The sequence below is a fragment of the Girardinichthys multiradiatus genome, chromosome 20 (genome assembly GCF_021462225.1).
Source record: "Girardinichthys multiradiatus isolate DD_20200921_A chromosome 20, DD_fGirMul_XY1, whole genome shotgun sequence".
Lineage (NCBI taxonomy): Eukaryota > Metazoa > Chordata > Actinopteri > Cyprinodontiformes > Goodeidae > Girardinichthys > Girardinichthys multiradiatus.
In genome coordinates this window covers 4,799,212-4,814,056 of record NC_061812.1, presented here as the reverse complement: position 1 = coordinate 4,814,056, position 14,845 = coordinate 4,799,212, and the positions used below count along the sequence as shown (strand labels likewise).

Below are 14,845 nucleotides of genomic sequence, written 5' to 3'. Positions count from 1 at the left end.
AAAATCTGATTAATCTATTATTGAAATAATTGTCAACTAAATTAGTAATCGAATATTCGTTAACTGACTCTACAGACTAAATCATGCCATTTGCTGAAAGAACAGCCCACTTGGGGCAGTAATTGGGCCAAAATTGTGCAAAATATTTATTTTATTTTGCATTTAAGATGAAAAACATTTGTTGTAAATATGCTCCATCCAGAAGTCCTCAAGGGACATAGTTTTAGCTTCACTTGGTTAAAATTCTGTAAAAAATCTCCTATTAAGCCCTTTTTGCTATCTGATTACTAATTGATTAATCAAAAAATAATCGACAGATTAATTGATTATCAAAATAATCCTAAATTGCTGGCCTAGTTGACATTACAGCAACTGACAATTGTATGTAAAAGGGAATTGGTAAATGACGCTTCCTTTTTTGTACCGTACTGTCATGTGAACCGGTGGTTACAACTTTTAACACCTATAAGATGAAGCAGTGTTGGAGATGGATTATTCTTCTGGATAATCCTCTGTTTTAAACCTGGTAAACCTCCGTAAAATCACCTCAGAATCTGCCCAGTTTCAGATTTATTCACTTCTACAGAAACGGCTGCTGAGAAGTGAAAATAAAGCCAGAAGATTTCAATTTACAATTATTAAATAAAATGTTTGAAAAGGTTTGATGGTTTTAATGTGAACAAGAGTAACTCTAACTTAACGCCTGTAGTGGGTAACGCACAGCGGTGGGTGATGAGCGGGGAAGTAGTCCTTTTCATTTTAAGGTTTAAAGTTGGCTGAATTTATTAACATTTAGGGTAATTTTAGTCTGTGAATGTTCTGTAGATATGCTGCAGAAGTTCTGCAAAAATGTTTAACACATGTACAATTTGGCAAGCAGCTCCTGGTAAACAGTCTGTCAACAGAACACGTATCAAAACAGCCTCCCCCAATGCCAATAATGAACTGTTAGCCTCCCAGTCATTGGATTTATTGATTTTCATTAGAAAAATTAGAGTTTTGTGTCACAATACCAGATAAATCTAAGCTAAGGTGGAACAGGTTCAGTCTGGGTCATCCAATGACCAACCTGCATTTCAGTAAAACGTTTCTTCACAGCTGGCCGATAAACCAGCTGTACCAAATTTTTAACTCGTTAACGAATCGGATTTTGTGGTGTTAAAAGGTGCTCTATAACCATGCTCATTAAAAGGGAAACATAGATTGATGTTAAAGTGAGTAGGTGTGAAGACTGGCGCTCATAACTCTGCCTATTAAACCATATTTTCCTGGTTATTTTGTCTGAGGCACATCAGGCGCTGTTTGTGCTGGGTTAGAGATCACATTATTGTCTGTCTACTTGAGTCGGTCTAATGAGGACGAACAATAAACCCATACATACACACTCCTAACAATAGATGACTCATTTGATTGTTGTTGGCCTTGGGTGTACATAGTTTTACTCTGAAAGGAGCTGGTTCACCACTCCCTGGGATTTTAATGTATGCAAGCACAAACTCACTGAGGATGAATTAAGGATAAAGACCGATGGCTCAGAAAATTTTGAATTATGTTGTTAAATGTTTTTATCTTGCATGAAGGTCGGCAGTTCCTGCTGCTGTTGCAGCTTCTAAACAGCATGATTTAAACCCACATTTTCAGCATTCAGAGACTTTTAATCGGACCAGGGTAAGGTTTTAATGCTGCATCATGGGTAATTTGTTTGTGATTAAAAGTGCCTCTAGAGGCAGCCGGTGAAGAGCATTTCCAGCACCAGTATTCAGCCTGGATATAAACCTCCTACCAGTGTAGGCAGGCAGTTGGTTCTCCATCATTATTCCCATCGGTGTACATGAGAGGGAACAGGACAGTGTTGGCAGGAAGACCACCCTGACAGCCTTTGGCTTTGATGCTGTGCTTGCATGTACTCAGTGCTAGAAAAACTACACCAGCAGTACAACACATTACTGTTATATTTTATGGTTGGTTTGCAGCTTTTTACCATTTTTTTCAGTCCTGTGCAACTTTGAAAACAATTTTTTTACTTGCTTATTTTCTTTTCTTCCTCCCTCCGTTTCTGTTTTTCCCAGGTTCCATATTCATAACCTGCCCACTGTAGAAATATCTGCCATAAATTTATAGTCAGTTTAAGTGTTTTATATTTTAGATGGAACAGAAAGGATTGACTTTGTAAACATTTTACTGGAAAAATGTTTAGGAACCTTGGGAAAAACTGTGACCTGCTGCTGGAAACACGGTAAACGCATCCAGAGAAGAGCCTCTTAAACCCTCTTTATTTGACAATGCAGAAATGTTGTTTGAAGGCCTATGAAGTAGAATAAAGGAAAAAACTCAAGGCAACCCTCAGCTGAGTAACACTGCAACCCTGTTGAAGCTTCTTTAGGACCGATGCTGTGATGTGTGAGAAGGGTTTAAACAGACCAGTAAAGCCTTGGGTCTGCAACAGCAAAGTGGTAAAACTAAGCTAACAGTAATAAGGGACGGTTCTGGTTCTGTCTCCCTGCGGGGAAAGCTGATGCAGGGAGGTCCAGCAGCAGAGAGTTTCATTGGGTATGAAATGATCAGTGCAGTTGTACAGAAATTAGCAGCTAATAATAAAATGAGTTAACTTTAGAACCCAGTAGAGCCAAATTTATCAGAACCTGTAGCAAATATGAAAGAAAGGAAGAAAATATGAAGCAGAACGACCTGAAACTGCTGCTGAATACATGAACGGAGATGATCTTTGTAAAAATTGTTTCCAGTTTATTGCACAGCTGATCTGTCTGGTAGAGCACCTTGATACGACATTTATTGTAAATCGATTTAATGTGAAATAAGAACTGTTAAGTTGTGTAAGTACTTAGTGTACACCATGGACTTCAACTGTACTGCTTAACAGTATACAATATTTGCATTCGATCTAGAGCTGCACAATTTCTTGAATTGTTGTCATCATAATATCAGTTTGTGCAATATCACAAATGACTGCTTGAATGCAATATTGGGTAGGATGTTACACTTAAAGTGTCAAACAATCACAATATGCAATAGTACCATAATGAAATATTTTCCTGGAATCGTGCGGCCCTAATTCAGTCATGTTTTCAAATGTAAACACAGCTTTATCGATGATGTCCTAGAACCAAATAGTTGAAACGGCACAAATAATCATCTCAACCATGCGGTCAGCTTTTAATTTATTATCACAGCGTGACTAACTCTCATTAAGTTATAGTTTTTCATCTCAGGCCCTGAGATAATTAACCATTCCTCCTGGATATAATTGTTTAATTCCAGATAAAGACCATGTCGTCTCTTTAGACCAGCCCTGATGTTTTTATTTATGCTTCAACAGACAAACATCATTTATTCATGCCTTAAACTCATTAATTATTATTGCTCGTAGGGATTAAATGCTCATGTACTACTAAGTCTCCTTTACTCCAGCTCTTTTTGTACCTGAGCTTATTTTAGGAGGCTGAATCAGTTTAAGCATCTCGGGAACCTTGGAAAAGACGAACTTATCAACAGGTTTTGATGTTGATTTGTTTTTCACTGGAGTCTACAGGTGAGCCTGTCTGGTAAAACTGGTGATTTAACTCATCCTGACACTTTTCAACACTTCCTCACACAGGAAGGGCGATGCTGTCGACATCGTCTGTCTTCCTCTACTCACTTTTTAAGAACAGGAAACAACTTGTCCTCCACGTGAAAATAAAACGACCTGTAAGGTTACATTATTCCTATGTTAATAGTCAAATTTCCTTGCAGTGTGTTGGGTTCTTTTGGTGAAATGAGCAGTAGGATACGGACCTCTTATAAAGGGTTTCTGGCCTTGAAGGCTGTGGAAGCAGCTCAGTAAAAAGTCAGAGTCTGCCAACTGGAACGAAGCCTCCCAGAATGAATGAGCTGCTGGTTAAAATGTTGGCCCTTTAAACCCGCGTCTGTCCTCGGCAGCTCTGGGGCCACATGTGGCTCCTTAGGCCCTTCATAGAGGCTCTGAGTAGCTTTGAATTCAATAGTGTTTTTGAATATGAAGCTAATTAAAAAAGGTATTTAAAGTATTTTTACAACAGATTGTGGAACAAGGTTTTTTTTGGTTGGTCATTTTCTTTGTCGTTGGATTAAAAACTGTGTTTTTAATATCCTTCATTTTCCATGAATGTGGAACATTTTGCTTAAAATCTTTATCCCTTGCCTTGATCTGCTTAAGTCTAAATCCTAAAAAATCAAACTAAAATTGTAATTTATTTAACCAAATAAAAGTTATATAGTAGGTGTTTTATGGTTCTAGAGACTTTTTATTTAGTAGCGTCAGAGGGACAGTTTGCTCTTTAGACTGTGAAGGTAGCTAACTCCTGCCTTAAACCTAAAGATGTGACATTTTTACTGTTAGTTTAGCAATTTTTTTATTTTATTTTGGCATCTGTCTTGTTAACTGAAATTATCGTTCCCAATTTTAAAAATGCTCGACTCTTTTATGTTTTGCAGGTCCAAAAGTCTTTTTAAAGCTTAGAAATAAACATTTGAGAGTAAAATACAGAAGTGTGTTCGTTGCAGGGTTGTTTTGGAACCAGATAATAGAACCGGGCCTGCATTCACACACGACAACACCCTGCTGCAGGAATATGTCCACTGATAAACGCCGGTTCTGTTTGCCAGTATCATCTAATAGCCTCCTTTGGTAAAGATGGCAGAAGTCCAGGCTTCTGCTTTCTGGCTCTCGGCTCCGATGCAGAGACTCGTGTGTGCCCCCCCCCCCCCAGCTCTAACAGTAAAAACTGTAAGAGCTCTCACAGCTTCATCGTGTCTTGTCATGTCAACTTTAAATAAAAAGCAGTGACTTAAATAGGAAAGCAATCTACTATGATCGCACAAACAGAGCTTTTAATTAGGCTTATTTTATTATTTTAATTAGAGGTGTCTGAGCTCATGTCTGAGCTTATCCGTAAGAAGAACTTTCCATGGGAATTATTGTTACGAACTGGGATGGAGTCATTTATCTTCAATCCTGAGTCTGAGGCAGCCGGCTGTTGACATTAAGAGGATAAATGATGTCCTTTCATTTTCAACATGCATTAAAATGTTGTTCTTCCTTTCTGCTGATGAACCATGGTCACTCAGAGAGCACAATGATAAGGTTAGTTAATTTCTCCTTTAGCCTGTACTCGTAGAGGAAAGAGGCTCCAGTTTATCATATCAGCGCTCAGCCCAGTAGAGCAAAGATTTATCTATTCTGCCTGTCATTAGCCAAAGTCTTAGACTTTCAGGGCACATGTCTCTCTGTTACTTTTGTATTTTTAGTTTATAATTTAAGGTTGCAGATGTCATACCGTTAGCTTGTCATTTCTAATATTTGATGGAATGGGAAAAGCTAATTTAAGATGAATTCAAATCAGGGTTTCTGTAAACTTAGAGGTCAGATCTGGATCTTAGGTGGTGACCAGAGGAACCTGAGCAAGAAATGAGTAGTTTGAGCAGGGATAGTGGACCTTTTCATATGGACGCCCGTGTGTTAAACAGGATCAGTCTCTGCTTTTTGTCGTCTTTTCTCCTCTGGGTTTGACCCGCAGCAATCCCTCGCTCTCTGCTCAGCCAGGGTGAAACAAACAGGTTTGTTGTACCAGTTGTGATGCGCTTCTTTTCTTTTAGTGTGACAAAATGATTTAATAATATAATGAGACAATCTTGTCCCTCATTGCCCGTCCTTAGCTGTGACCAATCCTAATAATGCACCCTTAGAAGAACATTTTATATTATGCTGTCAGTAATTATCAACAGGAGGTTTATGGCTCCTTTGTTCATTTGACTTTCCACTTTACAGCTTGGCTGTATCAACTCCTGATTTAGTTGCTTTGGTTTCCAGGATGGAGAATTACTGACATAAATAAATATAACAGCAATTTAGAATAAACACACAAAATGTTGGTATTTTAACTGTGAACTTGTTCATTATGTTAGTAGTAGTAGTAGTGTTGTGTTGTTGAGAATAGACAGCATGCCGTGCACACTTACTTATTTAGGCTCAGTTTATGTTGTTTTGTTTGTCTCTGCTGCTTTCCTGCAGTGGTTCCTATTGGGTCAGGAACCAGTTTGGACTGGTCCCAGAAACTGCAGTGTGTTACATGTGTGGTCCCATTTTCTTTTAAAAACCATTTTATCATCTCTAATAACAACAAAAAACATAATTTTGTAGAAGCGCTGCGGAGTAGGGATGGACAATTATCGCACCATTTCTCGTATTTTGGGAAAGAAAGATGATCTGTTTTACTGATGAACCCCAAAAACTGACGGTATGGCCGGCATCTTCTGCTGCTTAAACATGTTTTTACTGTTTTACTGAGTTACATTCTTTTATATGTGAGCTTATTTATTCAAAAAGTTAAATTTTTACAGTACAATCTGTGTTTTTGAGGCTCTGACTGTAAACAGTAACGGATTTAGCTCAAGAAATTACTTTTTATCATTAATTGTATTATTATCAGAATGAAAAACCGACAATACTGCAATCAGAAAGTTAAAGTATTTTCCAGCCCTGTTCCAAAGCTTTCTCTGCTTCTTCATAGAGTAAACTTTTATTCAGTTTATTCTTATAACCTGTATCTGCACTTCCCACGCCCAGATTACGCTGCAACAGCCTCTTTTATTATGTTTAGTAAAGTAGGAAATATTGTACTTTATTTGGCTGTTTTTTTCTATAAAAGCTCTTTATTTTGACATTGCTTTGAGTGAGACAAGGTGCTGCAACCTGGTGAAAAATAGACAGATTATTTTGGTGGCAGATTTATTTTTTTTTAACTTGTAGAATTGTATTTTAGATTAAAAGACATCTTGTTAAATATGTCAGAATTAAAGTTGACAGGTTAGACTTAAGAAATGGAAATTTAAACCAGGAATGTTGCATTGATGCATCTTCTCCAAGGCCAGACTTGGAATAAATCCTCCTATGAAACAAATAAAACATGTTATCAGCACACCTAAGCTGTCATGCATAGATGATTTTTTTATTAGCTGCTAAAAGATATGAAATACAGAAATTAAATCTATCACCACAAAATAGGAAATCTAATTTTGTGGGCTGGTATTATGTGCAGATTTCAACCTATGAATGTAATGTTAAGACTAGCATGACCTAATTTCCTTATCCATACACTGTTTTTCCAGAGTACAGGTCCTTCTCAAAATATTAGCATATTGTGATAAAGTTCATTATTTTCCATAATGTCATGAAGAAAATTTAACATTCATATATTTTAGATTCATTGCACACTAACTGAAATATTTCAGGTCTTTTATTGTCTTAATACGGATGATTTTGGCATACAGCTCATGAAAACCCAAAATTCCTATCTCACAAAATTAGCATATTTCATCCGACCAATAAAAGAAAAGTGTTTTTAATACAAAAAACGTCAACCTTCAAATAATCATGTACAGTTATGCACTCAATACTTGGTCGGGAATCCTTTTGCAGAAATGACTGCTTCAATGCGGCGTGGCATGGAGGCAATCAGCCTGTGGCACTGCTGAGGTCTAATGGAGGCCCAGGATGCTTCGATAGCGGCCTTTAGCTCATCCAGAGTGTTGGGTCTTGAGTCTCTCAACGTTCTCTTCACAATATCCCACAGATTCTCTATGGGGTTCAGGTCAGGAGAGTTGGCAGGCCAATTGAGCACAGTGATACCATGGTCAGTAAACCATTTACCAGTGGTTTTGGCACTGTGAGCAGGTGCCAGGTCGTGCTGAAAAATGAAATCTTCATCTCCATAAAGCTTTTCAGCAGATGGAAGCATGAAGTGCTCCAAAATCTCCTGATAGCTAGCTGCATTGACCCTGCCCTTGATAAAACACAGTGGACCAACACCAGCAACTGACACGGCACCCCAGACCATCACTGACTGTGGTACTTGACACTGGACTTCTGGCATTTTGGCATTTCCTTCTCCCCAGTCTTCCTCCAGACTCTGGCACCTTGATTTCCGAATGACATGCAGAATTTGCTTTCATCCGAAAAAAGTACTTTGGACCACTGAGCAACAGTCCAGTGCTGCTTCTCTGTAGCCCCGGTCAGGCGCTTCTGCCGCTGTTTCTGGTTCAAAAGTGGCTTGACCTGGGGAATGCGGCACCTGATTCAGATGATTAGGTTCATAGCTCGTTTAGAGACACTTTTAATGATATGCTAATTTTGTGAGATAGGAATTTTGGGTTTTCTTGAGCTGTATGCCAAAATCATCCGTATTAAGACAATAAAAGACCTGAAATATTTCAGTTAGTGTGCAATGAATCTAAAATATATTAGTGGATGTAGCTCCTTTGGTCGTTTCACCTAGAAAGAAAGAACAGACAAACTCTGAGCCAGTTTTCAAGGTTAGAGTCTGAAAGAGAGCACATAGAGTTAGTCACAGTTAAGCTCAGTCAATCGCCATGTCTAGGAGAGAGAAAGGGTTAAACACTGAAAGACAGGGCCAAGTGGATCATCGGTAGAAGGTGAGCATTAAGTTGTTGCCAGCAGAAGCTTGGACGATGCCCCTCTCCAGAAAGGTGTCACAGGTAGACACAGTCAGGCCAGGTGTAGCTTCTAGGAAGAGAATAGAGAGAGCAAAGTTAAAACCTGAAATAACAGCAAATAATGCAAAATTGAAGAGTAGTATGAGAATGTAGCGAAGAGGGTGAAAGTGGTCATTATGTCCTCCAGCAGCCTAAGCCTATAGCAGCATAACTACACAGATAGTTCAGGATAAGCTAAGCCACTCTAACTATAAGCTTTGTCAAAAAGGAAAGTTTTAAGCCTAGCCTTAAAAGTAGACAGGGTGTCTGCCTCACGGACTAAAGCTGGGAGCTGGTTCCACAGGAGAGGAGCCTGATAACTAAAGGATCTGCCTCCCATTCTACTTCTAGAGACTCTAGGAACCACCAGTAAACCTGCAGTCTGAGAACAAAGTGCTCTGTTAGGAACATATGGACCAATCAGATCTCTGATGTATGATGGAGCTAGATCATTAAGGGCTTTATATGTGAGGAGGAGAATTTTAAATTCTATTCTGGATTTAACAGGGAGCCAATGAAGGGAAGCTAAAATAGGAGAAATATGATCTCTCTTTTTAATTTTCATCAGAACTCTTGCTGCAGCATTTTGAATCAGCTGAAGGCTTTTAACTGCATTTTGTGGACATCCTGATAGTAACGAATTACAATAGTCCAGCCTTGAAGTAACAAATGCATGGACTAGTTTTTCAGCGTCACTCCTGGACAGAATATTTCTAATTTTGGCAATGTTCTGGAGATGAAAGAAGGAAATCCTAGAAACCTGTTTAATATGGGATTTAAATGACCTGTCAGAATCAGAATCAGCTTTATTGCCAAGTTCGTACATACAAACAAGGAATTTGACTCCGGTACACTTTGCTCTTTGGTTTTTGTGTATGGGGGTGGTGTTCTCCGAAAGTCCACCACCATTTCCACAGTCTTGAGTGGGTTGAGTTCCAGGTAGTTCTGACAACACCAGTGTATCAGCCGATCCACCTGCTGTCTGTATGCAGACTCATCACCGTCCTGGATCAGTCCAATGACAGTGGTGTCGTCTGCAAACTTAAGGAGTTTCACGGACGAGTCTGATGAGGTGCAGTCATTTGTGTACAGGGAGAAGAGGAGTGGGGATAGAACACACCCCTGGGGGGCACCAGTACTTATTGATCTGGATCGGGAGAAGATGCTCCCCAGTCTCACCTGCTGCTGTCGGTCCGTCAGGAAGCTGTTGATCCACTGACAGGTGGAGGCTGGGACGTTGAGCTGGGTGAGCTTCTGGTGGAGGATGTCTGGTATGATGGTGTTGAAGGCCGAGCTGAAGTCTACAAACCGGATCCTGGCGTACGTCCCTGGACAGTCGAGGTGTTGCAGGATGAAGTGTAGACCTAAGTTAACAGCATCATCTGCCGACCTGTTTGCTCGGTAAGCAAATTGCAGGGGGTCCAGCTGGGGGCCTGTGATGTCTTTCAGGTGCTTCAACACCAGCCGCTCAAAGGATTTCATGACCACAGACGTCAGGGCTACAGGCCTGTAGTCATTTAATCCTAGGATGGTGGGTTTCTTGGGAACCGGGATGATGGTGGATCGTTTGAGGCAGGAGGGGACCTCACATTTCTCCAGTGATTTGTTGAAGATCCTTGTGAAGATCGGAGCGAGTTGATTTGCACAGGCTTTCAGGCATGATGGGGAGACGTTATCAGGTCCTCCAGCTTTCTTTGTTTTCATGAGCTGAAAGAGCCTGTTTACATCTTCCTCGGAGATCTTTAGTGCAGGCAGAGGATCTGAAGGTAGGGGGTTGGTAGCTTTACAGGTCAAATTTGTTCCTGAATGGGATGTGGAGGAGATGATTTGAGGTGTGAATGGCTTCTTGTCATGTCTGCAGTAGAAGCCATTCAGACGGTTGGCCAGGAGACGACTCTATTCAGGATGAGTGGAGGGGCTCCTATAGGCAGTCAGGTTTCACAGACCAGTCCATACAGCTGAGGTGTCACCAGTAGAAAGGTTGTTCTTCAGCTTCTCACTGTAGCTTCTCTTGGCTGCTTTCATCTCCTGTACCGCGCCCAATCTCCACTGCTGTGAGCTTCTTCCAAAAATAACACCAAGGTTTTATACTTTATTACCGGAGGTCAATTTAATGCCATCCAGGTTAAGTGATTGACTAAGCAGTTTCTTTTTTAAAGACTCCGGTCCAAAGAAGACAACTTCTATCTTGTCTGAATTTAGAAGCAAAAAATTTAAAGTCATCCAAGTTTTTATGTCTTCAAGACATGCTTGTAGTCTATCTAACTGGTTGGGTTCATCAGGATTTATGGATAAGTAAAGCTGAATATCATCAGCGTAACAGTGAAAATTGATCCTATGCTGCCTGATTATTTGACCTATTGGAAGCATATATATAGTAAAGAGAATTGGCCCAAGTACTGAGCCCTGTGGTACTCCACAATTAACCCTGGAGTTTAAAGATGATTTATCATTTACATAAACAAACTGGAATCTGTCAGACAGATAAGATTTAAACCAGCCTAGCGCTGTTCCCCTGATCACTACAGCATATTCCAGCCTTTCTAAGAAAATATTATTGTCGACTGTATCTAATGCAGCACTGAGATCTAACAGGACCAGAACAGACACAAGTCCATGATGTCAGTTTTGTAAAGGAAATAAAAGTATATTTAAGATGTTGCATTAACTCCTCTTAAAGTGGGATTGTTTTTAGATGTGCTACGTCTCGTTGTCCTCCTGTGACTGATTCCCAGGAGATTATCCGTCATATGATGAATACTTTCTCCTAACGTGTGTCTGTGTGTGCTGTCCAAAAAAAGCTGGTGTCATGTGTTGACCTCCTGACTGTTTAAGTGGATGTTGTCTTTCAGCTGCTTGCTGGTGGTTTGGGGGGCTAAAGGCTAAGCAAACATGGCATCACTTTAAGTTTCACTGAAAGAGGAGAAAAGGAAAGTAACTTGGAAGTATGTGGAGTGCAGTGTCTCCCAGAGACGGGTTGTGCTAACGGGTGAAAGTGCAGCAGGAACGTTGGTGGAAAAGCTGAATGTTGAACAGGCATGCAGTCATGTGATCACGTGTATGCCTCCTAGTAACTTTAATAATTGGCCCATTTTCCTTTATGACATAAAACACACAGTGATGCCAATGAGACCCGAACAGATTCACAACCGACAAGGGTTTTATCAGGTATGTGCAGGCGTTGTTTTATTTAATATCCTGCATTAATTTACAGACATGGGCAGCAGCATGAAAAGCAGCAACAATGAACTCATTCTCTCTAGATGTGCAACAATGAGACCTTCTACTGGAGCTTGTTAGATTCCAGTAAGCTTCATGCAGTGCCTCTAACTGTCCAGAAAAAGTGCATCAAGTCCACCTTGAAGGTGTGTGGAAGAAGAATTCCCATAATTTAAACAAGCAGTACTGAGAACTGTTAGCACTCTGTGCTAACTATGCCTCTGACTAGGACTGGGGGCATCCTGCTTGAGAAAGAGATGATCATTGCTGACATCTAGTGTAGCTCTGCCATGTCCTAGGTGTAAAAGTCAAAGCGGTGCAGCTGAGGGTGGATTCATTGGAGGACAAGTTGTTTCAAGTTCAGAAGGTTCCTGGTTTTACTGGAATGGTGGTGTGTAGGAATTAATTTTACCTCTGCTTTAACGCTGTAGTGTTTACGTTTTCTACCTAAACCCCTGAGAAATATCAGAAAATAATATGCAATGTAATTCTAGATCTTCTGTAGCATTTTTTTGTGCATAAGGCTTAGCTGCTGACCTGCATCCTGTATCTCATCCAGCCCTGGTGAATATCAGTGGGTTTGGAAGTACAGACATGTTGAGTTTCTGCTACAATTTACTGCCGTGCTTACAGACAGAATGCAGAGGAGAAAACGCAAACATTGGGCCAACATGGCCGATGTGGCTAAACTCCACAGCTTGTTCAGGAAGTAGTTCGTTTACAGCCCAACTGGAGGCCGGACGTCCTCCAGCACCAGCAACCCTGGTTACACAGGTTACACTGCAGGTTACACAGGCGCTGATGTGTTGCCTTGAGTTAGATTCAGTTGAATGAGTGTTTTGCTCAGTTTAGAAGAAACAGGGTGGCACCAAAAAGACCAATTAAGAAACACGACCAATCAGATGCTGTGACAGGCAGGAAATATTCAGCAAACTTCTGCGTCTGATTTTTGACCGCTGTAGATGATCTCTTTGTAATGCGCCACATTTCATTAATTGCAAGTACCTGTTGCATTAAAGACAAACAGCACCTACTGGCACTGGACTGGGACTGAACCAGTGGTGTTCTGCTCCAATATGGATGATCTCATATTTTCTGTGTCCGTTTGAAAAAAAAACGACAGTAAAATGACTGTGTGAGAGCCATATGTGAGGTATGAGCTGTGGTGTGTGTGTGTGTGTTGTTGCTGGGTGAAATGCTCTATAGTTAAGTCCCTCCCTGTCTCCATGTTACCATGGAGACCACACAGCTACCAGGACGTAGCTGTGTTTATGTGCGAATGGGGTATAGCATCACAGGTTGATTTCCGTAGCTCTCGGCAGTCGGATAAACAGCGCTGTGAAGCATTCTGTCTCTGCATCGTTCTTCCCTTCACCGTCTGTTTTTCGGATGTTTTCATGGTTCCTCCTCGGCTCTGTTCTGTGTTTGTCTGGGAGTGTTTCTCGTCAGAAGGACAGTGCACTTGTTGTCAGTCAGGACGAAGACCTGAGTTGATGAATGAAACTCGTGGAACGTCATTCTGATTTCTTACTTTATGTGGGTGTGTGCCGTATTGTACATTTTTAGATGTTGTATGTTTGAACTGTTCAGGCTGTTGGTCTGCACACCTTAGATCTGCTTGTACACAAACAAGCGGTTTTATTTCCTGTTCTGATGTGAACTCGTGTTTTTATTCATTCATTCATTGTTTTCATTGACATCTCTGCCTGTTTAGCGAATCATCTGAATGACACGGGTCAGTGCTGCTCCTTGGTGTGTGTCCCTCGCATCGTGGTGGTTGTTGCCTTCATGAATCACCTGAGTGTAAAAGAGCCTTTCAGGCATGGACAGTCGCCGCTCTCTCAGTGTTATCCTGCACTTCTGGACTAGGAAATGTTGCAACAGTAAACAGTAATAAAGCGGAAGTAGATGAAGTTTGTCATTTCTGAACAGAGAAAGCTGAATCTGCATTTGTTGAAAGCACAGCAGTAATGTTAAGATGTTTAAAAAGACCACTGCAGACCAAATAGTTTTTACTAGAAATCAAAATTATTAAATATTTCTAAACAAATTAGGACAGCTAAAAAATGCAGCACATTCATTTGGCATGGGTTTTGTTCAGGAGGTGATAATGCTGTTTTTTCATAAAACTTTGTAGCATTAGTGGCCTTTGGAGTATACAGACAGGACAAAGGTAGAGAGAGAAGGGGGGAGACATGCCACAAAGGTCCAAAGGTTGGGAATTGAACCCCAGACGGTTGCGTTGGGTCCTGAAGGCTCTGTAAATGGGTCACATGCTCTACCTTTGCACCATGCGCTGCTCAGTTTATTAAATCACAATCATTATTGCAATGTCAATGTTTCAATCACGAAGGACTGCTTGGATGTCATATTTTAAAGGTTTCGAGTCCCATGCGTTCAAACTGTGTACACCAGTAAAATATTTGGCCAGTTTGATGTAGTTTCACTGTCTTGTATTCTCACACCTGATGTAAATTAGTGACCAAGATCCGCAGGTTCTGACTCTACCTTTCTCCATCTTCAGAAAGGTGGTTTAGACGTTCCCACTGCAATGATGACTGCTAATATTCTTTTCAGTGTGTAAGAACTGTTTGTAGGAGAAACAATCTGTAAACATTCGTCTGGTTCCAGTCATTAAGGACCAGGAGCTTTGATCAATCATGTGTTGTAGGATTTAAACTTGACTCGTCTGCTCCTGCATTGTGTTTCCCGGCTTCACTGAGATGATTCTTACCTGCTGTGTTTGTGTGTTTCAGTTCTACCTTCAGGACACTAAAAGCAGCAACGGGACGTTCATCAACAGCCAGAGGCTGAGCCGCGGATCAGAGGAGAGTCCGCCCTGTGAGGTTCTGTCCGGCGACATCATTCAGTTTGGGGTTGATGTCACTGAGAACACACGCAAAGGTTTGTACCCACGAATTATAATTTTCACTGATGTACTAAGACACAACACTGGTCCAGTTGGGAGAAATCAGATGCACTTTGAGACTGGGCACAGCTGTCTAAATATACACCCTGAATTACACTTGGCTAACTGTCAGCGGTGGCTTAGGGCTAATGTAGCCATACTGAGTAGATTCACAACAAAGCACACATA

General features: G+C 40.7%; 1 protein-coding gene across 9 annotated transcripts in view; it reads left to right on the top strand.

Moving 5' to 3' along the window:
* The window catches only part of slmapa (sarcolemma associated protein a), a 62,974-nt gene that overhangs the window by 6,432 nt on the left and 41,697 nt on the right, over positions 1 to 14,845 (top strand). For all 9 annotated transcript variants that reach the window (XM_047346947.1, XM_047346945.1, XM_047346943.1 and 6 more), the window contains exon 2: positions 14,505 to 14,652. In XM_047346947.1, coding sequence (XP_047202903.1) covers positions 14,505 to 14,652 — 148 coding nt within the window. The remainder of the gene's footprint in view (positions 1 to 14,504; positions 14,653 to 14,845) is intronic.